Below are 25,645 nucleotides of genomic sequence, written 5' to 3' on the forward strand. Positions count from 1 at the left end.
CTGTCTGCCATTCTGGCCACTTCTCTCTCGATCTCTCTCTTTCCCTCTCTCCATTTTTTTTTTTTTTTTTTGCATTACCTTTTCACCCCAACCAGTCAAAAATAGAGCAGACATCTGAATCCAGTGTGGCTACACCGCGGGTCTTTCGAAGCTGAAGCTCTCTGGTGGTTGAAATCTTGCCACCCACCGGCCACTTCTGACACCTTGTGACCATTACCACCAAAGACGAGTGTTCGATCTCTCCAGTTTATTGGCCAAACTACAGGATGCACCCAGTCCACGTGCACCAACCACCTATAGACACCTTTAAGGCTCTCCTTAAAGGTTGCCATAGTGATGTAATAAATACTTAATACACACATATGGCAAAAGCAGTTACACTTGTTACTACCTAAACTAGTGGTTGTTGTTGCCGTCTTTAAATGTCCCTTTTTCAAGGAGTCCTTGCCCATTGAAGTTTTACCACTGGCACTTGCAACGCTCTATTATTAAGCTTTTTCATTATGTGGTAGTACTTGGTACAAGATGTTGGAACTGAAATGGAAAATTACCAAAACCGAGTCGAGATAAAATACATATTCCAAAGTTCTTCTGTAGAAATATATCCAATGAGTCAGGCCACTGCAACAGTGTAGGGACATTGCTGCGTCACTGAAAGCAAAATATCCCAAAAAGTCCAAACAACAAACCAATGTTTTTTTTTTTTGTTTCTTTTTATTAGACATCATGACAATGTCACCTATAACAAAATATTTAAGTCCATTTAAAAAAAAAAAAAAAAAGAAAGCCGGTTGGATTAACAAATTAATTTAATAATAAGCAATTCCCCTTGGGGATGAATAAAGTATTCCGATTCTGATTACTTAATAAGGGGCAAAAATGCCAAAGGAGACCTTCTCTCCTTACGCAAACGTAGATTAAATACCATTTTATTTTCTATCTGCCAAGAAAAATGCTTCAAGTGGTAAAACTTGCATTTCAGTGAGTGATTCAGTGAGAGTTTTAGATCCGAAGGTCGAGCAAAGAAAAGGAAAAAAGGAACACGAAGAACATTTTAGTCGGGTATAAAATGGGAGCGAGTCTCCGAGCAAAACGTTCTTTATTCTCTGAAAACATCACTGTGGAGTTCTGATGAGAGAATCTTTAGCACACATACAAAGCTAAAAGGTATTGTTTTCAACTCGGTTCACTATTACAAGCCACGGAAATACAGTGTTAATTTTTCAGCAGGCTATGATTTAGTGAGCCATGTTACCGACATCTCTAAATAGGTTGAAAGGTTGTTGTTTTTTTTGTTTTTTTTAAAGAAAAAGGAAAAAGAAAAAGAAGAGAATTGTGGACAGGAGCAGACAGTTAGTGAAGCACCATCAGAACACAACAATGTATGTGAGGGGTAAATATACAGCGAAGGGGCCGTCTGGACGAGTCTTTGCCGACATTTCCATGATCAGATCAGGTGGCCGCTAATCTAGCCTGTTTCTGGGTCTCGGTCCCTCCGTTGAGAAGGACCAAGATGACGGGAATGAAGGACCAAGCGTTTACAGACGGAGCCTTATTACACTCGTGTGTGTGTGTGGGTGTGTGTGTGTGTGTGTGTGTGTGTGTTTCTGTGTTTCTGTGTGTCTGTATGTGTGCGCGCGTGTCTCGTACACAAGGTACGAGTGTCGTCAACGTGTGGAATTCTGCGGCAGCCCTCTAGGCTTCGCTCTCCCCGGCGGACGAAGTGTTCTGGACCTCCTCCTCCAGGATGGGGACGATCAGGTTGTCCTTGGACATCAGGTTGTACTTCATCACAAAGCGCGTGAACCGGTGACACAGGAAGGTCTCGTTCTGCGCGGAGGCACAAAAAGCATTTCAATTTCGGGAAGGTTTTTTTTTTTTTTGGTTTTTTTGGAGGAGCGAAGACGGAGCGCGCGGACGCTGAAAAGCGAACTGACCTCGTACTTGTCGAATATCTGGCGGTGGTGGAAGTAAGCGTGCGAGAATATCCTATAGATGCGGCGGCAGACGGAGCCAAGTTTGGCGACTGAGGACTCTTTGATGCTCACCCTGCAAAGACAGACGGAGGGAAAAAAACAACAAAAAAAACTGAGGTGCAGAAACGAACGAAACACCGGCTGCAGCCGAAGTCGGTGTGTGTGCGTGTTTCCAGCAGCCCGAGGTGTGAAACCACGACACTTAGGATAAATAAAAATTAAAAAAAAAAAAAAAAACTACAATAACTGTAAATTTCTCATGTAGATTGCCATAGAAACTATTTAGCAGAGCATGAGGCACATGTACATTCAAACGTTTAATATGTAAACATCTTGCTTTTTTATCTCGCTTTTTTTCCATACATACTTACAAATACTTCATTTTTGTCTATATCTTCAGTTAAGATAATTCTTGACCTTTTGCACTGCAGCCAATTTCTTTTTTCTTTTTTGTTGTTGCTGTAATTATGCAAATTTGGGATCAATAAAGGTCTTCTTCTTCTTCTTCTTCACTTTGTATAAAAACATATAAGGCTGTTCTATTCTCTCCATGCTTGACTCTTGGCAGCCGCATCAATCCAACACGATAAAAGTCGTTCGGGTTAGTCAGGTCGTCACTTTTCAGAATATTTTACAATGTGCTGGATTTTTATTTATTTATTTATTTATGTGCTTTACTGTGAAACGTCGGAGTTCAGCTGGAAAATAATAAAGCAGTTTTCATCTTAAATCTTGAACTGGAATGAGCAAAATGCACCGACACTTCAAATAACTGCATTTTGTACAATACAGGGTGTCCCCCCACACCCCCCCCCCCCAAAAAAAAATCATCATTTCGCAGGCCAATAATTTTGCCAGTTCTTGTTGAAATCCCCTCAAATTTTCACAGAATGTACAGAAACGGATCAAAGTTTTATATTTCATGCTTTATTTTTTTTATTTTTTTGCTCTGTTTTCAGGTCGAGCCTTGCAGTTCACTCCCACAGGGAAGTCGTGTTGCGTCTCGGAACGTGCTCGCACGCAGTCACCCAGCTGTGACCTGGCCACACCCAGTGGACCCGTGCCGTGTCACCCAGCTGTGACCTGGCCACACCCCGTTGTGACCTGTGCCGCGGTGCACATACTGAACGCTTTTCACGTTTTCAAGATAATTGCTTTTAAAATGATGTGATTTTTTTTTTTTTTTTTGGGGACACCCTGTGCAAGCGGTTTGATTTATTTTTCTTTATGCTTTTCCAGCAACACCACGCAGACGCACACGTAGAACAAACACAACACTGTGGTAATATTGAGCTCCGTTTTGTTTCGAAATTGTTTCTATCCTCCCAAACAAACGTCTAAGTGGATCTACGTCAATGCGTCAGTGCAGTTGTACGGCAGTGCAACTGACCTGCTGGGGAAGTATTTATTGCTGTTGAGAAGGCAGGCAGCTCCGTCCAGCGTGTGCCTGGTGTAGTCGATGGCAGGGCACTGTGGATTTAGCAAGAGCAGCACACAACACATTACACACACACACACACACACACACACACACACACACACACACACACACACACACACACACACACACACACACACACACACACACACACACACACACACCTCTTTAGGTGTCTTGTGAGCCGCACATAAAAAGATCCACTGCTCCGTGGCCGTCATCTGGGTGCAGGTGTCCGGGTGGCATTCACTCTGAAGGACGAAACCAGAGCTCACTCACCACCAAGACGTTCTCAAAGGCAGGTCAAATATGTTCCTTTGTTCATCAGCGTGGACACGAGGGTATGCTTAGGAACGCAACAAACTGTTCTACTCTTCAACCAAAGGTGAGTGTTGCGACTGACCTGCAGTTTCACAGCGAGTCCATTGAGCTCCAGGCAGAACTGCCTTCAAGGACAGAGCAAAAACAATATCAACACCGGACATCTCTAATAGCACATACGACAAAAAAGTCCACCAGGTTATTTGTAAACTACACGGCCCATAGGGTGCACACAGTCGCGTCACTTCCCATCACGCCTCTGTAAGTCACTCGTGTGACACATTCGCCAATCAGCACAGGCCGAGGGACGCGGCATGTACGACACCGTGACGTCGTGCTGGGAATAAACTCTTTTCTGGAGATTTTCTGGAAGTTTTGTCCCAAGGATGAACCACTTTCCGCCGGAGGGCGTCTGAGGCTTTCAAGCAAACCAGGATATCATAGGGATCATACGCATGTTCCTTTCACCAACCTCAAGTGCTCGTACTTCCACACACCCTCATCCTGGCCCTCCGGAGGTTCCAGGATCTTGTCAATATTGGAGCAATCTGATCTGATGTTCTGCTGAATATACTGAAACAGAAACATGCATAAAGTAACAGCGGCACAGTCATCTTACAATGCAACATTTCACCTACTGAGCCACAAATTGAATTACAGTAACAGGCTCACACGGCCAGTTCAGCTTTTCTGGCTTACCGTTCCTTTAGATACAGGCCCATTTAGTAGATTAAAGCCTTCCTTGTTTCCCCAAAACTGTTATATTATACATCTCCAATTTTAAAAAGTAAAAAAAAAAAAATTCCATTACAAAACACCAAGGGAAAAGCACCAACCCACCTGTTGAACAGCCAAGGTGCTATCCATTTCTTCAAAGGATTCATCTGGCCAATTGTAGAAATCCTTTAACAGAAGGAGTGAAAGTTCAATCCAACAACTGCACAGCCAAGTCGTATTGCATTTTATGAACCATTTCCAGGATCCAAGGAGCTTAAAAGGTCCAGTGTGTAATATTTGACCTCATTTATGAGTTTTACAATGGTAAAAACTTCATATACTGCCCATAAATACATCAATAACAGTGTGTACATGCAGAACAATAAAAGTTATATGGTTTTCCTTCCCTTAGAAAGGTTCTTATTTATATATATAAGAATATCCATAGATCAAGGGTTCCGTTTCCAGTTAGCTGCCATCTTGCACAGCCATATTTCTAAGGAAGCCTGGTGTGGACAATCCAGCCCACCTGACAGCGCGTTTGCATTTACGGTGAATGCTTGCGTTCTCAAATAAACCAACGAAGAAGAACGCAGACGAGATATCCGGGTTTGCGTGCGCAGGCCACTGTAGTTCACTGGCAAGCTCGGGAGAGGGAGGGTGAGAGGTTGAGCGCTACAATTTAAAATGTGACCACTTGATGTGTGTTTCTTGTTAAAAATATTTTCCACTCGACATAGAGCGAAAGAGGCAAAAATAAACAATATCAAAGACTCGCTGAGGTTCTGCTTTCAACAGGGACTAAAGTTTATTCATGTGAATACAGACCATAACAATTATTACAAACAGAAATTTTCCATTGCGACACGACATGTGATGTCACAACTATGATGGCTACACATTATATCTACTATTTGCCATATATAAACGGCTAAATGCTGCTTGAATTAAGTGGTCAGATTTTAGACAGCAGCGCTCATTCGCTCACACTCCCTCTACCAGTATTGCCAGTGGCCTTCGCACCGAGGAGATCGTCCACGGCAAGCACATCGAATTCTCCATCTGTACTTATCAATTTCCCGTTAATACACCTATTTGTTTACCTAGTTAGCAAAACTTTAGGCCGTCGTCACACAAGAAACCCAGTACTACATATTTTTTTCGTTTCTGCAACACTGGTCAATTTGTTACTAACTTGTTGTTAACGTGCAATAAGCAACAGGAGCAGTGGGCAGCACCCACAGGAAGAGATTAGAAGCTTTCCAGAGAGCCCGAATACAAAAATGTGAAATTTATAATTACAAATTCGTCTTCTAAATCTCACGATCAGATTAGTGCCTGCTCACACTAACTAACGCTAGTAATAAAACACAAAATGTCCAACCACGACCATGAGTAAGAACGACCATCTAGGAAAACTGCCACTAATGTTGATGTTGTCACCACTTGTCACCGTGATTGCTGGCTACATTATTTTCACGCTCTTTCCAAGGAAGATTATATTTTTTTCCCCCCTCGCTTGTACTGAACTCTTGCACCAACAACATTCAAAGCGCGACGGCCTGATTTGACGTGCATCATAAAAACACATCAGAAAGACCGAGCGGAAGTAGGCAGTGCGCGTTACCGTAAAGGAATATACTATAACAGACAGCGGCGAGGACAACTACGCATTCACCACTTCATTTCTGAATGTCTGTAGCTAGGACAACGACACACACAAGTCGCCAGTTAACGTTAAACGCTGGCAGCTGATCCGAAGCAACTGTCCAAAATCGAGATCGAAGCTATTTCGGCTTCCCTTTGGCGTCAATGTATTGTAATGCTAATGTAATCGCATATATATCATATCATCGCTCACAAATACTCGCGATTAACCCAACATAAACATGAACGTTGTACGCATTATTTATCTTTATGTTGTGTGTAGCATTTGCTAAGCTAGCTAACAATTTCCAGGTCAGGCCCCTTAGATTAGTTATTTACTCACTGGCGAAAAGATTTAGGAAAACATGAGCGGTAAAGTAGGCTAGCGTTACAGATTCGTCATGGCGCTGTGAATATAGTCTTTAATTATTGGTAGTAAAAGGCAAACCTTAGCCTTGGTTCCAGGCCGATTCCTCCTGAGAACAGCAGAGCCCTCCGCCATGACCATCTCGACAGAATACCTGGATGATGATGATGACGATGATGATGACGTTCTTCTTCTTCGTCGTCGTCGTCTTCTTCTTCTTCTTCTTCTTCTTCTTCTTCTTCTTCTTCTTCTTCTTCTTCTTCGTCGACGCGACACTACTGCGCATGCTCTATGAGCCCTGTCACTTCATTTCTCGGCGTTGGAGGCTAGCTCCGCCCACTTCCTGGTGACGTCATCGACGTACAAAACGTTTTCGTTTTGAGAATATGTATGTTGGAAAGGATTCCAATTGACATTGACGTTGAAAAAAGTTAATTTAACAAGCCTATATTAAAAAAAAACAAACGCATTTGATCTATTTTGTTTATAATGAAACTGAATTCTACTGCCATAACTGATTGTTACTACTATGCAATGAGCCTACACCACTGCATGAACGGGGGAAAAAAAACATTCTGCAAACCAGAAAAATATTGTGCGCTCATAACTAATGGTGATATTTTTATGATAGTTATAGAACTCAGATCAAAATCAGTCCACTATTGTAATTCACACCTATAGGCCTTCAGTGATGTCGTACTTAGTCCTACCTACAGTAAATAAATACACTTCGTAGTAGCATCAATCCCGTCAATAATCAAAAATAAATGGTGAGTTTAAGACGGTCAGTAAAGTTTCCGTATGTCCAGCAAAAGTACTGACTGTGGTCCGATCACTTAGAGAAGCACGGGAATTGGCATTGTTGACTCCAAAGCCTGACAACACAAGCTAACTGACATATTGTTAATTGGATAAAAACTCTACTGTAATACACAACAATAAAAGCAGCGCAACCCAGTGTATAATATGTCATGAAGAAAACAGACGATGGAGAATAACTTCATGATCATATTTACAGGGTGTGTTTATACACACACACACACACACACACACACACACACACACACACACACACACACACACACACACACACACACACACACATCCCTTCAGAAAAACAATCAATTAAAGTATTTGTTCATAATCATTTGTGCATAATATCGGGGATGTTCCCCGGTAGCTAGAGCATATACATTTATAATGAAGTCCGGAATCAGCTTTTGTTGGCCGGCAAAACAGGAAGTTTGGTCGTTCCCGTGTGGGCAGAGGACTTGGCTAGTCGTTTCCTACTCGTCCCAGTGAAGGACTGGGGCTGTTGAATGCGGCCCGGAGTCCAAAGCTGGCGTTTGCTTGAGGACTGGGAGGGCAGCATGTGTTCAGGGGGTAGGATGTGGCCCCCTTTCTGGCCTAGGAGGCTTATCTCTTTCCTGAGGGCATCAGCCTTCTCGCTTTGCATTCTCACGAGTTGCTGAAGCTTCTGGACCTCCTGGTCAGCAATTCTCCATTGATCCTGAAGCTGTCTGCCCTGAAAGCAAAATAAACAGACATTAGCAGCTATGCTAACAGGTATATGAGCATTCTACAGGAAGAGTCTGTTACAGCTGGCTAATTTGTAAAACAAAAAACAAAAAAAATGTTTGTTTCATGTCTTTGTTATAGAATTATTAATATGGTATCATGAATAAAAACATAGAATGAAATACGCGAACCAAAGCGAGGAGATAAAGATAAATAAATGTCAAGCAGAGCTGAACAGAGAAAAAAAGATATCTGCAGATTGTCCAAAACAGAAATATTTGCCTGGCAGAAAATTACAAATTAGTTATTAGTTATAAGTTATATCAATATGGATTCCAGTAAACACTTGGATTCAATTATTTAGCACTTACAGTATGTAAATATCAGATTTACATTTTTTTTATTACCATCATTTAGTTAAAAAAAAAAATCCTGTTCATATCGGCACGAAGGGACAAAATAATTAAAACCGTCAAACGAACCCTTGCATGAAATTAAAATTGTTATGTCTCTCTTTGTTTAGGCTAAAATTATATTATGAATGTCACACTTAAATGTAAAATAATCCCATCCATTTTTTTTTTCCTATTGGCTGCAGTAGTTGACAAAGACTTCCCTGTAATAACAAAATATTTAGGGGGCAGGGATTTTGTTTTTGCATCAACAAAATCACATGCTAAAAAAAAGTTTAAGAAATGTTAAAGAATTTTATATTAAAAAGTATTTAAGAGAGAATTTACCAGTTTCTTTTGCCTGAGATTGATTTTCTGCTCCAGTTCTCTGCTCTGGTCAATGAAGCTCCTCTTCTGGCAAAGAAGCTTTGTGTTATGAATGATTATCTCATTCAGAGCCTGGCGAGCCTCATCCAGTTTATCCTATGCACATAAAGGAAAAACCAAACTGATTAATGCAACAATTTTCAGTTTTACCTTTAGGATTAATTAAAGGTTGAAAACAAAACGGGGGGGGGGGGGGGGGGGGATGCCGATAACTCAAACATGTACATAAACACACATATTATACAAAAACACATACTACTGATTGTTTGATTTCCTTGCTGTGTTCAGCTTCTTTCAGTTGCTTTTCCTGCTTGAGTTCTTCCAGCCTTCGGTTCCCTCCAATCGTCATCATGGCGTCCATATTCACCAGTTTTCCAAACTTCCTCATCATTGACTGTTCGCACTCCTGCTTGACTTCTACAACACCCACACATCCACTCATTAAAGACCAGTATTAATGGATATTACCAATCTTTTGAACCGTGATTCCAAGGAATCGAGCCAATGAGCGCTACTTTCAGGTTTCTGGTTCTTGATTCTCATATTTTTTTTCTCTCTCTTTTTTATGCATTTGTCATTTTCTTGAGTTTTGTGTGATCGCGCCCTGCGAGTGATCTCACCCTGCAGCTTGATGCGCTTATCTTTGATGTCTCTGGTGAGCCTGACAACCTGCTGACGGGCCTTGTTGTTCAAATCTCGTTGCTCCTTATTCCTGACTTGCTGCTGATCGATGCACTCCTGCAGCTGCCTCCGCTCCGCCCTGTTCAGCAGCACCGCTTGACTCAGGTCGGATGGCACCAAGCCATTAGTCTCAAATGCAATCTAGTAGAAAAATAGACATGGAAAAAAAAGAGGTAAAATTATCATTGTGCAACACAATAAAAAAAAGAAAGAAAAGGTGGTCAAAAATTAAACATTTATCTAAAAAAATGTAATTAAAAGTGCAACTTTTGACAAAATGTTATCAGACTCAGAATCAACTTTATTGGCCAAGTGTGTACTGGTACATCTGAGTGTAACATATAGGTTGAGTTCTTTTTTTTTTTTACCTGGTTGAGATGCAGAGGAATCATTATATCCAAGCTGTTCATTTTCAGCTGATCCTCCTTGTAAAGTAACTCCAGGTCATCTTCCACTGCTTTGAGACTGTTCTTTGACAACTTTTCCTGAAGGCCCATCAAAATGAGCACACGCCAGAGTGAGAAAAAAGGGCGGAGGTCGAGAAGATACATGTCTGTTATAACCTAAAAAGCTGAGGAGTTTACAACCTTCTCGGAGAGCAAGTCACAGTTCCTCTTCAGAGTGTCACAACTCCGTTTCTTCTCCGCCAATATTTCCTCCAGGTCAAATCGGCGCTTGCGTAGCTTCAGTACGTACTCAAACAAGTCTGGGTCACAGCCTATGAGAAGCAAGCACATCCGTGTTCAAGTGGAGGCATGCGTTGGGTGCTTTTGACCATACTGACTGTACCAAAGATGAGACACCTAAGTGGAATAAATAGTCTTTGCAGGAAATCTGCCCGCGCAGACCATTGCATGGACGGTCTTTAAAATGAAGAATTCTGCACACGCTGTTGAAATCTAATTAACTACATGAATAAAATGTAATAATGTAATATTATACGCACTTTGGTAGCACAATCGTGCACTATGATTGTTTAACACACTTGTTCTCAAGTGGTGGAGTCTCGGGGCCCACATTTTATTTTTCGCTTGTTATGAAGTCGGGACCAAAATGTATTTCAACAGCGCTGAACCTCATTCCACAAAAATGAAATCGCTAGCCCACTTTCTGTCGCGTCCAGTAAATAAATTATTGACACAATTGAATTGTGTGTCCTGCAAAATAAATGGCCAACGTTTTCTCGATTATAAAATCCACAAGAGAAAGGGGAACTGCCCGCGAAGCCGCAACCCAACCAAAACAGCTCCGACCCACCCACCAGTTGAGAAACGCTGCTAACAGCTAACAGTATAAAACGTGATGGTTGAAAGTGATGAATGTAAGTTTGATGTTTGAGAGAAAGAGAGAAAAATATTTAAGTGGCAGCTAAAACAGTAGTCTCTACTTGTGTAGAACTATTGGAGCTCCGGAGAAGTGGCGCAGGCTTGCACCATCTCTGTGAAACGGTACGTTCGCCGTCTATTTACAGCATCTCGCAAAAACGCTCACCGTTAGCTCAAACTGACAACAAAAACAAGGCAGCCTCAGAGGAGAGTAGAGCTGGAATTTTAGGTAGACAGCTGACCTGGTGGGCAGACGCTGTCGTCGACGTCATCCTCATCGGAATCGGATTCGTCACTGTCATCCTCTTCATCGGAGTCATCTGCGAACGCACAAGTAGCCTATGAAGTACGCAGTGGCAAATTGACTGGCGCTACATTTCACATGTCATTTCACCTTCGTCTCCTGCTTGCCCCTTATTCTTCACATGCTTGATTTTCTTCCAGAAGACCTTTGTAAGCAAGTCTTTCAACTTGCTCGTGTTCACTGACGACTGCATGGCTGCAACCAAGGCAGTCTCTCTCTCTTGTAAGTTGAGTATTTCCGCGCGCTTCAGCTCAAGCTGCTGGTTGCCCTCCTCTAACTTAGACTGTCAGAATGGAGAGAAACAAAGTAGGTGAGTCTATTACAAAAGCAGACTTAAGCTCAAAAGATTCACTTCTCATCTGCATGGGTTTTGGGAGGAAAGGCTACAAGGAAGGGACACGAAAGCGTCATCCACAAAGAGAGCGGCACGACTGCAGATATGCGGACTCTCACCCACCACAATACTGTTCTCCTCCTTGATGCATGCATTTAGCTTCTTTTGTAGGGCGTCCCTCTTCGTTTTGGACTCTTCGAGAATCAGCAGCTCCTGGAACAGCATCAGCTGCTCGAGGTCGGCCATGTTGAGCTGCATGGACAGGCGCAGGTTCTCGTTGCGCAGCAGCTGGTGCTCCGTGTCAAAGTGGCGGACTGACCTCTCCATCTGATGGCGCGACACATTGCACATCCAAAGACCATCTTAGAGTGTCGTGCACTTGTCATGACTCCAAGTCAATAATCACTTTGTGCCATTTGAAACAGATTTCGCTTGATTAAAAGCCACTGCATCCCGCAGCAATCCCATAACTCACCTCTTCCAGAAGCAACTTCTGCTGGTGCAGCAGCTTGAGGTCCTCCTCTCTCAGGACCATCTCCTCCAGCTCACTTTGCCTTATTCCTTGATTCAATAATGTCTGCTCTTCTTCTTTTTCCTCAAGGGTTAAAACAAAAGCTGTCTGGCCAAGAGTCCCTCCCTTCATTGTTCCATGATGCTCCTCCTCTTGCCCCCTCATTGCTTCCTCTAGCTGCTCCAAAAACTTTGAATCTTCCTCCTCCTCCCCTGTTCTCATCTTGGACCTGTTTGAAAATAAATACTTCGAATAATTAAAGCTAGAATGATCAAAATGTACAACCGGCACATAGTCCTGTTCTTTGCTTTAGTTCTTGCCTCAGCTGTGTGAGGTTTTAAGACATCCCTCTGACCAATTTTAATATTTGATTTTTATCTGTAGCCGGCTTTAGATTCTTTACCTTTTATCCTTTAGAACCCGGTATTGTTGAAGCGTAGCATGAGTACACTGAAACTTCTTATCTGGAATTTCCTTTGGTATTAATGTGGGCACTGTAGGAATGGAGCAGTGGAGATTTGCTGCAAGATGCATCTGGATCTCACTGGCTTCCGCTGCCTGACAATGCAACTGAAACATCAGGGAAATCTTGGAGTCCCGCAACGCAATGATGCGTTTGTTCATCTCAGATTTCTCTTGACAAATCTGGCAAAACAGACTCAAAAGAATTACTACACTTCACATACACACACATTTGTTAGTAACTACCACCACGTTGGGCCAGTAGAAACCCTGATATCAATTTACTCAGGGGTACCACAAGCTGGTTGTACGTATTGACTGGTTTATAATTTAAATAAGGTATAATTAGTGAATGATGATGATGATGATGATGATGATGATGATATTTAACAATTGGGTCCTAACAGAAAGTCAGTGACACTAGTAATTGTCTAAATTAGTTTAGAGTTTTTCAAAGTGTCGTAGATGTGATACTGTCACACTGTTGAAAATGTCACAGTTTCTGTTTATAACTATGTAAAAGGTCTCAACTTTAAGGTTTCATTGATTGAAAGCCTGCATAATGCATTTCAGTTGTGTAACAACAGTACGAATGGTGGTAGTCAGTTCTTGAATAATGAAAATAATTTTCCCAGCAAAAGCTCATAAAGTGTTGGGTGTATGCAAGAGCGAGTTAGCACGTACTTTTGTCTCAAGGCCTACTAGCTGGGCTCTCTTCTGCTGGGCATTCATCCTCAAGTGTTTGGGCACCACGTAGTCTCCATCTGATTTCAGTTTCAAGTCCCCAATGTTCTCTCTAGCTATCTTGATTGCTTCCACACAATGAGGATCTTCCCAGGTTTCACCAGGCATTTCCAGAAACCTGCAGATCCAGCAATTGTTTTAGCACTATAACATTTTCCCTTCCTTTGCATTTTATAACTAAATTGGATGTCAAATAGTCAAATAAATAATATGCTGTTATGGCATTATTACCATTTCCATACTTAATACATTTGAGCTAGGCCTTACAAAACAAGCGTTTCTCTCTCAGCCTGACGATGCTGTTTTAGCTGTTATCCCCTAACTGCTTCGTCTGTGGCTCCACCAATTGGAACAGCTCACTGCCTTGTGATTGGCCTGCTGTTCACTACTAGTGTTAGTTAGTGGAGAACATTGCAACCAGTTTCCATGCATTGACGTCTTGCCCACATTTTAAAGAGATCCACGCAGATCATGTGATCTACAAACCATTCTGTCCATTGAAAATAATGAACAGAACCAGTGACAGAGGACAGCCCTGCTAGAGTCCAACATGCACAAGGAATAGGTCTGACTTACTGCCGGCAATGTGAACCAGACTCCAAGTCTGGTCATAGATGGACCCGGACGGCCCTTCACAGAGGGCCTCCGTCCCCCTACTCCCGGAGATCTCCACAAGACGCTTCGAGGGACATGGTTGAGTGAATTCTCCAAATTTCCATGAACTCCCATGGACCCTCAAGCACCAGATGGAGTGTGTGGAGCTGATTCAGTGTTCCGCAACCAGGACAGAACCGTACTGTTCCTCCTGAATCCAAAGTTCCAATATTGGCCGTACCCTCCTCTCCAGTACCAAGGAATGGACTTTCTCTGGGAGGCTGAGAAGTGTGATCCCCTATAGTTGGAGCAGATCTTCCGATCCCCCTTCTTAAAAAGTGGAACCACCAACCCGGTCTGCCAATCCAAGAGGCACTGTGCCCGACCACCAAGCAACGTTACAGACACATGTCAGTCGTGATCCCTGCACATCCAGAGACTTGAGGTATTCAGGCGGATCTCATCCACTCCCAGGGCACTTTCTAACCATCTCTGTGACTTTGGCTTGGGTGATGGATGAGTCCACCTCCACCCAGTCTCTGCTTCCTCAGCGAAAGACTTGACGGTGGGATTGAGGAGATCCTCAAAGTATTCCTTTCACCACTCAACGACATCCACAGTCGAGGTCAACATCCTCCCGCCTGCACAGAGTTGGTGGAGCACTGCTTCTCCCTCCTGGGGTGCCGGACGGCTTGGCAAAATTTCTTTGAGGGTGACAAATAGTCCTCCATAGCCTCCATGGAGTTGTTGCCTTCACTATCTTTCCTCCTACCCTTCCACTGTGCGTGGGGGGCGAGCCCGACTATATCTAGCCAGTACATCTCAAACACACAAGCTCAAGCTCCACTAGAGCTCGAGGCTCTTTCTGAAGCCCGGTTAGTCAAGGCCCTCAACCTTAACTGCCACCTGCCACAACCCTGCTGTGAACCCTTGTTTAAACACACAGAACTGGCAGTGACATGGCAATTATGCACTCACAGTTCGGCCCATTTTTGTTTCCTCTCCTCTATCACTGCTTGAGCTTTCACAGCTCTATCATCGGCTTTTCGTAGCCTCTCCTCCTGCTGAGCCGTCAGCTTTACACCTGTTGGCCGAGCCATCGGAGGACACAAATCCTCCTCATCTGAAAAAGACAGCAAGATAATGGATAATAAATGACTTTGAAAGTAAAAAAACAAACAAAAAAACAAAAACACACACATACACACAAATGGAATACCTTCTAATAGATCTTCTTCAGGTTCTGTTTTGGACTTAAAGGCTGGTGCAGCGGATGCATCTTGAACAGACTGGCTGATGTTGCTGTCTTGCCTAGGTTGCTCTGGTGACTTGGTGACTGGCATATTTGTGCCAGCTTGATTAGCCTCTAAGCTTGACACCTCTCCACCTGTAAAACACATGGGTAACAGTTGAGACAGGTTTTAAAATAATTCTGTAAAATACACAAATGCGTTTCATTTATCCCCCCTCTAATTATATGTAACCTTTAGAAAGTTCCAATTTCTCTGCTGGGGCAGATGCACCAAGATCACCAGATGCATCGTTGTCAAAAGAGCCGTTAATGCTGTGTTGATCAAAGTGCGCTGAAGGCTCGCCGGAATGTGACAGTGGGTATGTGGAAAGGATGTCATTGGTGCTGATTGCGAGAACACCGACCACCATACTGGTTTCCAAGTGGTCTCTGTACCTGAGAACAAACAAAGACAATAGAAAATGAGTTTGATATTTTAAGCATTTTTTTTTTTCTTGTTGATCTGATTACCTTATTTAACCAAACCCAATGTCAATATTTTTCAAGGCTAGCCGGTGTAACACGTTAAAATAATCCGAATCAAATTTACAATCCGTTACAATCGGCCTTACAGAAATGAGTGACTTATTAAGTACACGGTTCAGTATATTCAAACACTTAGTCTCTACATTTAATAATGAACATTATTTGTCGATCGTGTTACATTGTTGGCTTTACCACTCCTCTTTGTTTCAATTTATCAGCTGTCCCCTTGTTTCCAAGGGGAAAAGATTTAACACTATTGTTGCTCCATTCTGTGTCAGTATCAATTATACTGATGACAAGAAGCTTATATAACAATTATGAAAAAATGATGTTTGTGTTTGTGCCTGCGTGTGTGTGCTCAGTACCCCTCCTGGAGTTTGTTGAGCGCTATGGTGCAGCGCTCCAGCGGCCAGCTCATCTGCTTTCTCACATCCACCTTCACTTTTTCAACAAGCTCACTGAATCTTTGATTAAGTTGAAACTCCTGCTCAAATAGAAAGATACAACATGTCTGTGAACGTTCTCATTGTTCCTTAATGTTAATGAAGCCTGCCCTCCCATCCATATTTATACACTTCTCGCTCAAGATGAGGTGCAGCTATGCAGCTACGAAGAATTCCAATCTGGTAATTAATATTAAACCTAAATCAAACTAGAGTTAATTTGAGAGTTTACGCATGAATGTTCTGCATTAATCCAAATGAATTTGAATGAATTAACGTCCTACAGGGTCTTTTTTTTTTTTTTTTTTTTTTAGATGATATCTGACAAATTCTAACTTGGCATTGACTTAGGAGACTTCAATATTCAGAATGACAGAGAAACAGTCTCAATACACAAGTTAAAACAATTTTGGACTCCTTAGGATTCTGCCAGGAGGTAAATGCTCCGACTCATCAGCAGAACCATACCTTAGACCAGGGTACTCAAATACAAATTGTAAAAGGAAAACGCCACAAAGAATGTATTCAATGTGTCAAAGGTCCATTTGTGAGGTTGGTCAGGCCACGTGCGATAATACTGTAATAGTCAAAACAAAAAACAAAATACACACAGAAATGAACTTAAATACAAATAAAGTTGTTGTTTCACTTTAAAATAAATTAAAAACAAATAGTTGATTGAAACAAAACATGACCCCAATCAGGCTTCCAAGACAAATCTATCAAAAGAAAATCCATATCTGTCCTATGCTGAATCAGGCATCTTAAGCAAACTGCTCAAAGGACGAAAGTGAAAGTAAGAGTTTGGAATGGGGTTGGGATTAAAAAGTTAAATGTGTGCTTAGATATTTCACTCATTTCCTGAGCAAATATTCATCTTTACATAGTCATGTTGAATTGCGAGTCCTTAAAATAGTGTGCTTGTGTGTCTGAGTGTCTTACCTCAGGTGTGAGATGAACATGCTCTGACAGACTTTGGTTGACCTTGAGCACCTCTTGGTACCTGTGCTTTAGTTCAGCCAACTTCTTACGCTTTCCTGAAACCCTTTGCTCTGCTTCCTTACGCAGACGATCCTCCTCCAGCTTTTGTTTAGCTGTCTCTATGCTGCAAGGGGTGAGGTGTCAGAGAGGTAATTGAGACTTGTGTTTTTGTTTTTCAGAGACAAAGCATATCAAAAAACATATGCCGGATTTAGCAAAAATCTAGCTCCATCTCCACCTGACCAGGTGTAGCAAGGCTACCTAAAAATAAAAGGATTACACTTACACTTAGATCACACTGACTATTTATAGTGACAGACGCATGGAAATTTAGATTAGAAAATAGACATCAGGATGAAATAAATGGTTGTTTCCTTTGGACTCATGCCAAATCTAACCAGTGATGAACTGCTTAGCCACATGGTGACAATCAACTGTGGGCTGTCAAGGTGGTGTCCCAAGAATAAAGTGGGTGTCATGGATAAGACGCCCATAGATAAGTTTTATGATTGCATGTGCTTCCAGTGTTGGCTGTTTTTATTATTTATTTATTTTTTGAAATTATTCACTGTCCCCCAATCCCAGACACTAACGCTATTCACCCAAACTAACAAGTTTGTTCTGTCGCAGCATATGTCTTCATGTTTTGTTTTTGCACTGTATTATGTCTTTACTTTCCCCCTTTCATAAAAATTTAACAATAGAAAAATCAGTACCTTTTAAAATTACTGGGAATTTTTTTTATTTTTCTCACACTTTCAACACGTTCAAACATAGTTTTTAAAAAACTACCTGTATGCTGCAGGGTCCTCAATGTCGAAGGCTAATTCTTCATTTTCAAAACCCAGCTGTTAAAGCAAAATACCAATTAAAGTATTTGTGTATGTATATGTATATATATGTATATATATATATATATATATATATATATATATATATATATATATACACATACATACATACATACATACATATATATATATATATATATATATATATACACATACATACATACATACATACATATATATATATATATATATATATATATATACATATACATATACATATATATGTGTATATATATATATATATATATATATATATATATATATATATATATAAATATACATATATATGTATATATATATATATATATATATACTGTATATATTATCCTGTGTCAAAGAAGGAAAACTTAACCAACATTGAACAACTGATCTGTTTCTTCTTTCTAGTTTTGATCTTGATACTGCAGCTCTGCCCATTTCTTATCAAACTGACTTAAAAAGATCTCAATGTAACATAGTTTTGTTGATCTGCAAAATCTAAAATAATTGAATGGATACTGACCCTCGGAGAAGGGACCTTGACCGTCATTGTCTCTAATTTCTCCTGAAGCTCACTTGGAGGACAGACGCTGAAGCTGAAGATGTTCCCGTCATCGCCTGCCGTCAGCACGAACTGGTCATCGTGGCTCCACTTGACGTGCTGCAGGTGTCCATACTGATTGTCATGTACGCTGAGAGCCCAGTAAGCTTTCATGGAGCTGAGGATGTAGTCATTGGGCTGCAGGGGGTAAACCCTGATAAATCCTGAGTGCATGCCGCAGAGCATCAGCTGCCTGTTGGCGCTGCAAAACACCATACAGCCCAACACAAGAGGGAAGGTTTAAGAAGTAAGGGTTAGTTTTGTCCGGACTGATTTCACGCCACGTTGGCTATCATGCTTTTTATTTTATCTCACTGGAGTAATGCTTCATTCGGAGCTACATTACATTACACTATCATCATTGCTGTCAGATTGTATCATCATCATCCTATGAGCCCAATTTATTTCCCTTGTTTAATTTACAAATCAGGTTTAAACATTTATTTTAGCTTTGAAAATTGCAGTCCACATCTGCTGCTAACTCCTTACTAGCAAATGGCTAATTATGTCTATATTATATAAGTATAATGTAGACATAATTAGATATAACTCTGTCTAATATAGACATATATAGGCATAATTAGCCATTTGCCAGATATGATTAGATGAGCAGACTGCTATTATATAGCTGAATTACAGGTTTTTTTTTCCCCCTTTTAAAGCGGTTCTGTTCTTGTCGACAGCAGATTAAAAAACAAAACAAAACACGAAACTCGTTAAACACAAATTTGTTACCTAAAGGTGATGGTGCAAATTGGGTCATCTTCAGCATTCTCAACCGGGATGAAGCCAAAAGGCTCATCCTGCTGCTGGTTCAAATCCTGATCCTGTTCCTCAGAGAACTTACAGTGATACAAAAATCCTGCGTCAAAGCCTCCCTATAGGTACAGGAGAGAGATAGTTAAGAAGAAAAAACATATAGTTAGTATAGCATCACAGCATTTTATATACATCACATAATTTATTTTCTTTTTTGCAGAGGATCGGACTGCTTCAAAACATTTGTAATATGTTCACTTGTGTGTTTGCGAGTACGAGTATGCATTTACCATGGAGAGCCAGAACTGGTTAGGCTGTGAGTAAAACCCACAGAAGAGTGGACTCAGTTTCTGTGGAATGTAAATGGGAGGTAACTCCTCCTCCTCCTCCTTCTGCTCGGGCTCCAGCTGGCCTGGTTTTTTCCCACTTGCTTCTTTCTCTTTCTTTTTCTGCTCCTTGACAGCTTGTCGTTTTGCAATTTCCATGTTTCTCTGAGGTATTTGAGCAAAACAAATGGTCTGAAATTATGGTAGTAGTGGGCTTTGACTAAAACTACTGACATTCTTTCAGTACACAACAGGAAAAAGAAAAACTCTCAACAATAAACCAAAGGCCATACCTTAATTTGGGATTTGATGCTCCTGAACCTGAAAACTCTACTGGGCAGATCAAATAGCCTGAAGGTTTTGGTTGACTCTGGAGTATTCAAGTCAGGACAGGGCACCTCCACAACGTGGCCACTTTGACACAGGACGAGAAGCCTATTTTCAGTCTGTGTGAATCGTTTAAAAAAAAATCCAATCAGTTGAATATATATTTCGTCCCATAATAGTCACGAAAAAATTGGCAAAGAAAGGAAGGACATACATGGAAATGAGGGGACCATTCCAGGGCCTGCACTGGCCCAGGTACACTAACAAATCCAATCGGGCTATATTTCTCTCCAACCACAAAGAAAAACACAGTGCAATCGGAGCTCTGCCGGTTCAAAATCAAACAGACAAGAAACAGAAGTCTTAACCATCATTTAAACCAACATAATCCACATGTTCTGATTTTTATTTAATCTCTAAACTTAATCAAAACAATACACCAACCGATCAATAAATTCTTATCTGCATTTGTATCCACAATCATTTACGTTTTGCAACAGTCTCTAGACGGGTTCAGTTGTGTTTGTCAGCTAAGACAGTTAAAACAGGTTATGGAATTTTAATAACTTTTTTGTAGCAGAATAAAAACCTGATATCAATGAAAATATCAAACACCTCAAAACTAGGAAAAGAAAACTTAAATGAAAAATATCTTACCCCTGTGGCTAAGATAATCCCATTTAGGTCAAATGCAACAGCGGTAACTGGTTCGTTATGGGGTTTGAAGGCCTGTTTAAGGCGTAGCTTGGCTTCTCCAATGGGGCGGCGCTCATGATGGACTTCAGCTAGCTTGTGAGGGTCATAGAGCTCCAGTAATCTGACCACACCATCCTCAAAGCCTGTAATAATTAGACCTCCAGTCTGGTCCACCTTCACATAAACATTAGTTAGTTTTTTGTTTTTTTTGGAGGGGGTTGTTGTTATGGTTATCGCCAATACAACGCAACTTCAGCAGTGGCACTTACAGATGGTGGAGCCCAGCAAATAGTAGTTCCACCCTGATTGTAGGTGCTGCTGGTTAGTTCCTTTTTGGTCAGGAAATCAAAAACCTTGATTAAACCTGAAGGGAACAGAGAGATTAATGCTCGTTAGTACGTCCATATGAATGGTAAATGAATTGCAATTATACAGCGCTTTTCCAGCACCTTCACGGTACCTCAAAGCGCTTTATAAAGGCCTGTCATTCATCCATCCATTCACACACCAATGGGTGGCTGCTGCCATGCGAGGCACTGCCAGCCCCATTGGAAGCAATTTAGGGTTAAGTTTCAGACTAGACAGACTAGTATGGAGCGGGATTTGAACCGCCAACCTTTTTGGTCATTGGACAACCTGCTCTACCTCCTGAGCCACAGTCACCCCAATGAATGTTTTGTCTTCTGCGGTGGGTTGCCGCCTCGTCGTGGTTAGAGAGGTTTACCAGGTGTAAATGGAGGAGCACTACACAAAGGAAGATTTCCACCAGGCTACCAAACGCAAGAGTATGCAAGAGTACGATTATACCTGAGTCAAGGTGATTGGCAATGATGACTGTGGAGGTGCACATACGTCTACAACTTACGGTCAAGTGAGGTTGTGGCCATCAGGAAAGAGTGCTTTGACACATCCAGGCCTTTTATTGGTCCAGCGTGGAAGCAAAACAGACACTCTGGGTCAGGAGCCTGATTGCACAGCACAAACGCACACATGAAATTTGCAAGGAACTGAACTGGCATTATTTACACATAATATTGCAATATTTTCTGTTCCTTCTCAGTTCAAACGTTAATTCTTCTTGCCGAAGGAGCCTCTAGCTAGGTTAGACTGGCTAAAGCCTTAGTCGCACAATTATAGTGTTAAGACTGCCAAAGACGTTTCATCGTGTGCTGGGTTTTGATTAACTCAGTGCTTAAAACTCACCAGGCTGAGAAATGAAAGATCCAGTTTCCAAATGGCTCCCCGTGAATCCTGTGAGGACAGATGTCCTTTTTATGATGGATGTTATTCAAAGTTTTTGTGACATTTTGTCAAGTGAAATTTTAGACTAACCTGAGCAAACCAGGTGAAGGAATCTGGCAAAGAGCTCTTCACCGCAAAGGTGAGGCTGACGTTATGTCCCACCATCATCTCATTTATGGGTTCCATCTCGAACCTGTTGTGGCTGTCGTTACCGATGGCAGTGTTGATGCTCTCAAAGTCCCAACCCTGGAGGAAACCATTAAGACTTGAAAAAATGACCACAATAAGCTGAATAAAGGATAAACAGATACTGTAAACAATCAAATCCCTACACCCAATTCTTCAGACAAAATCCTCTACAAAATTATCAAAGAAAATTAAAGACACAGAAATAGAAAAAAAAAATCTTTTTTTTTGTATCTAATGGTAAATATTATGTTGTAAATGTGATATCAAGCTCTAAATCCAGCTTCTGCATTGCATGCACAAACTCCTATACTGTACAAAATATGAAAGAGATAAAGGTAGGGGTGTAAGTACAACGCATGTGTCATTAATACAGTGCACAATGTTCAGCTCAGCAGCATTTACCAGCAAGAAAAAGGTTAAAAAGTTACCCGAATAACTCCGTCTGAGCCCATTGTCATCACGAGTTCATCTTCCAGTGCAAAAGGTTGGGAAATGCCGACATGACAGCTCTTGCCCTCCTTCCGACAGATTTCCACCTTGATGGTACTGCCATCCCACAGAAGCAGGTTTCCCCAACTTGCGCCAGACAGCACCTGAGAGGGGAATGAACATGGTCCAGAAGCCACAACTCGTACTGTTAAGACGGCACAGCAGGTGCACGAATTATGAAGACAGTTTTTATTTTCTTTAGAATTCCACTTTGTTTAATTAGGCTCTCAGAAAGACATTACCACAAATAGACCTTAGTGTCCCACTGATGAAGGACTATGATAAAATTAAATAAGAGTTAACCTCCCTCTCTCTGATGTCAAGTTCTTAATCATGGCTCGATCAAGGATGACTCATCACTGTGATTGCTGATGACCTACTGTTGTTCTTAAACTTTTAAAATTTTAACATCTGAAAACATGTTAAAATTCTACAGAATATAATAATGTAATAATATATATTTAAGCTAGACAGACACACATCTACAACAGTATTAGAAGAGGTGTATAATAATATAATATAATATAATATAATATAATATAATATGTAACTCTAAATATTGTAAGTGGAAGCTGGTGGCGTAGCAATAGTATTGTATGTACCTTGGCTATTCATGCACATGCATGGTAAAGATGATGCGGTTCATAAGGATGCTTAGCAGGAGAATGGAGTCTCAGTTTACTAAGTGCAACACTTCTTGGAATCGCAGTGCTGTGCAGGGTGATGATGTTGCACAAACCTTCCCATCAGGAAACTCCACATAGCCCTCAACATCAGTGGCTGGTGTTTTTCCAAATCGCCCAATTTGGCCTTGCAGTTTCAGACCAGTGAAAGTGCTGGCCATTTTCCAGAACCTATCATAGTGAAAAGAAGAAATATTTGTTGAGTGTCAAAAATAAATAAATAAATAAGCGTGATTACGATTTCCAGGAACAGCAATCCTCTATTCTGAAATGTCTACATTTGTTGCATCATTGTATTGGAAACAGAATGAAAAGGATCTAAACAGATGTACTTTACTTGATGTGCTGAGATCCCGAAGAGGTGAGCGAATCCAGCTCGTATGGGGAAAAGCTCACTCTGTAGACCTCCTGAGAGATGGCCTTGCAGCTTAATAGCACCTGCTCTTGCCTCCAATCCCAGAGCGTCAACATGTAGTCCGGTGCGCATCCCACACTGGCCAGCAGGCTCCCGTCAAGATTAAAATCCACAAAACTGTAAGCACATTCTGTGCCCCCTGGGAGATGAAGGTAAAGCTAGCATTGTCAGTAAAGTGGAAACGCTCATGGAAAACCAAAAAAAAAAACAACAACAAGTATTCATGTACCTCTGAGAACGCGGTAGGGTCGTAACGATGGATACTCATAGACTACGATGTCTGGCAGGTTTCCCTTCTCTGCCACGGCGAAATATTCCTTGCTTGAGTATGACTGGACACGCACGAAGAAAAGCAAACGCCCGATTACCAAGCAATGTTGTGTTTCGAGCCTGCAAATGTTGTTGTCTTGTTGTTTTTCTGGCTCATGGCAATACTACAGAAGTTTGGGGCAACTTCTCAAATGTAAATGGACAAAATAGTTACAAAAATAACATTTGAAAGACTGAATATGGTTTCATAAGTAGGTCACTTTCTCGTTGTCCTATCCAACATGACCCGTGTGGCCATCTTACCGCGACACATCCAATTCCACCTCCACTGCAGGAACGGAGGTATTTTTGATCCTTGGTTTCTGTGTCAATCAGAACCAGTATGTTCCCCGCTATGAAGATGAGAGTTGTTTCATCCAGCAGTTGCAGATTTGCCCGGCGCCCGCTGTCATAGCCAAAGGAGTGCCTGGACACGGGACAAATATTAATTCACATCGCATAAAGTTTGATTTTATCACGGTACTAAAGGTCCACCGATAATATTAAATGATTGTTAAGACAAACTAAACTAACTCAATCTACCTAGATGTATTTGTACATACTTGTATACATGGTATTACTGCTGGGAGGGCATCAATTCACTGGATTTACCGACAATTGTAATGTCTGATGTGCCGCTGAGTGATGCTGCATTTGTTTGTCTGAACTGAAATGAACACATTTTGAAGAAGCATACCAGAGGTGCAGCAGGTTCTCAGGGATATCGGAGTCGGGTGTGACGAATGGTCGAGAGTGCAGCGTTTCACTTTCGTAGTACTTTTCTGCAAAGAGCTGATTGTCTGAATCCTCCTCAGTGGGTGGCTCCATTGCTTGTCTTTATTTTTTGTTTACTGCGAGATTATGAAAACACAAAGTTCATGAAAAAAAATAAACAGGTTGTTAAAGTACAAAAACACAGACTTTATTCATTTATGATGATTTTATTTATTTTCAGTCAAAGTCCAGACCTAAATTCAATTGAGAATCTCAAACGCTCTCTCCATGTAGTCTGACTGAATACTTTTACAGCATTTGGACATTTTGCACTGTCTAAAATTGAAGTTGATAATATTTTACAAATAACTGTCACCTGATTTTCTTCATATAGTAATATGTGACCCTGGCAACAAGAAAGCACATTAACATCTGTGTTTCAAGATAAGAGTTGATGTAATGAGATTTAGTAAATTACCATCATTTCTATTGAGATATGTTATGATGCAGGCTATTAAAAAAAATGAAATAATTGGCTCCTAATGACTTACTGCATTTTCAGTTTTACACAAGGAGCAAAACTCACCTATCGATAGAGGAGGAGTTCATCCATGTGCAACATCTTTTGAGTGCCAAGTCAGGTGTGCATGTGAGTGCATGTGTGGGGGGGCCAAGGGGTGGAGGGAGTGGCATTTGACTTTAATCTGAGAATTCTTGACTTCTGTAATTGCATCGCTTTGGACTTTTGCTTCAATTAACTCCTCTGTACCTCACTCTTTACCAGAAGTTTATGGTTATTATTACTTAGCACAAAGGCACTGATAGAATCACTTTTCTCTTGCACATGGCATTTCATTTGTTCAGTACGTCCATGCTGTTGATGGAATAATATTTGGAAGAATAAATCTATTTACTTATTTGTACAAAAGAAAATGAAACAAAGGGCTTGGTAACTTGGGAACAATAAAACATTTTGGGGAAAATGGTTCACTGGATATTCCCAATTCAGGGTGGTAATGTAAGACCCCTTTGGACCCCTCATTCAAATTCTGAAAAATTCTGAAGTAGCATCTCAAAATGTCTTCCAAAATTTTTGATTATAGTGTACAAACTTCTGATCCTCATATTTTGAGGAAATACCTTGTT

At 41.1% G+C, this 25,645-nt stretch overlaps 2 protein-coding genes across 2 annotated transcripts; both read right to left on the reverse strand.

Moving 5' to 3' along the window:
- Positions 1-1,308: 1,308 nt before the first annotated feature.
- On the reverse strand, positions 1,309-6,714 carry mob4 (MOB family member 4, phocein). The gene is made up of 8 exons (XM_076030862.1): positions 6,548-6,714; positions 4,576-4,638; positions 4,208-4,308; positions 3,818-3,860; positions 3,579-3,665; positions 3,367-3,446; positions 1,938-2,049; positions 1,309-1,830 (listed from the first exon to the last, which is right to left on the reverse strand). Exons 1-8 carry the CDS (start codon positions 6,605-6,607, stop codon positions 1,696-1,698), a joined length of 681 nt encoding a protein of 226 aa, XP_075886977.1. The 5' UTR covers positions 6,608-6,714; the 3' UTR covers positions 1,309-1,695.
- Positions 6,715-7,596: 882 nt separating this feature from the next.
- Positions 7,597-25,100, reverse strand: cfap44 (cilia and flagella associated protein 44). The gene is made up of 35 exons (XM_076030835.1): positions 25,086-25,100; positions 24,483-24,636; positions 24,050-24,212; positions 23,706-23,808; positions 23,399-23,615; positions 23,118-23,232; positions 22,318-22,482; positions 21,791-21,946; positions 21,662-21,709; positions 21,324-21,423; positions 20,728-20,822; positions 20,420-20,632; positions 19,977-20,087; positions 19,729-19,881; positions 19,400-19,600; positions 19,086-19,228; positions 18,273-18,552; positions 17,712-17,767; positions 16,881-17,043; positions 15,861-15,979; positions 15,203-15,405; positions 14,938-15,105; positions 14,697-14,841; positions 13,065-13,242; positions 12,322-12,563; positions 11,883-12,147; positions 11,531-11,734; positions 11,164-11,356; positions 11,012-11,089; positions 10,032-10,162; positions 9,813-9,929; positions 9,384-9,585; positions 9,020-9,180; positions 8,725-8,859; positions 7,597-7,991 (listed from the first exon to the last, which is right to left on the reverse strand). The coding sequence occupies exons 2-35, from the start codon at positions 24,611-24,613 to the stop codon at positions 7,680-7,682; spliced, it is 5,466 nt and encodes a 1,821-aa protein (XP_075886950.1). The 5' UTR covers positions 24,614-24,636; positions 25,086-25,100; the 3' UTR covers positions 7,597-7,679.
- Between the last annotated feature and the right edge of the window lie 545 nt (positions 25,101-25,645).

Source organism: Nelusetta ayraudi, unplaced genomic scaffold, assembly GCF_046127955.1.
Source record: "Nelusetta ayraudi isolate G7.1 ecotype Tasmania unplaced genomic scaffold, CSIRO-AGI_Nayr_v1 ptg000031l, whole genome shotgun sequence".
Classification (NCBI taxonomy): domain Eukaryota; kingdom Metazoa; phylum Chordata; class Actinopteri; order Tetraodontiformes; family Monacanthidae; genus Nelusetta; species Nelusetta ayraudi.

Coding starts and splice junctions, on each gene's coding strand:
- cfap44 (XM_076030835.1), bottom strand. CDS start 24,613: ATGGAGCCACCCACTGAGGAGGATTCAGACAATCAGCTCTTTGCAGAA. Junction 18,553..19,085: donor ATTTGCACCATCACCTTTAG/GTAACAAATTTG, acceptor GGTGTTTTGCAG/CGCCAACAGGCAGCTGATGC. Junction 12,564..13,064: donor TAGTAGGCCTTGAGACAAAA/GTACGTGCTAAC, acceptor CTGTTTTGCCAG/ATTTGTCAAGAGAAATCTGA.
- mob4 (XM_076030862.1), bottom strand. CDS start 6,607: ATGGTCATGGCGGAGGGCTCTGCTGTTCTCAGGAGGAATCGGCCTGGA. Junction 3,666..3,817: donor GACTCGCTGTGAAACTGCAG/GTCAGTCGCAAC, acceptor TTCGTCCTTCAG/AGTGAATGCCACCCGGACAC. Junction 3,447..3,578: donor CTCACAAGACACCTAAAGAG/GTGTGTGTGTGT, acceptor CTAAATCCACAG/TGCCCTGCCATCGACTACAC.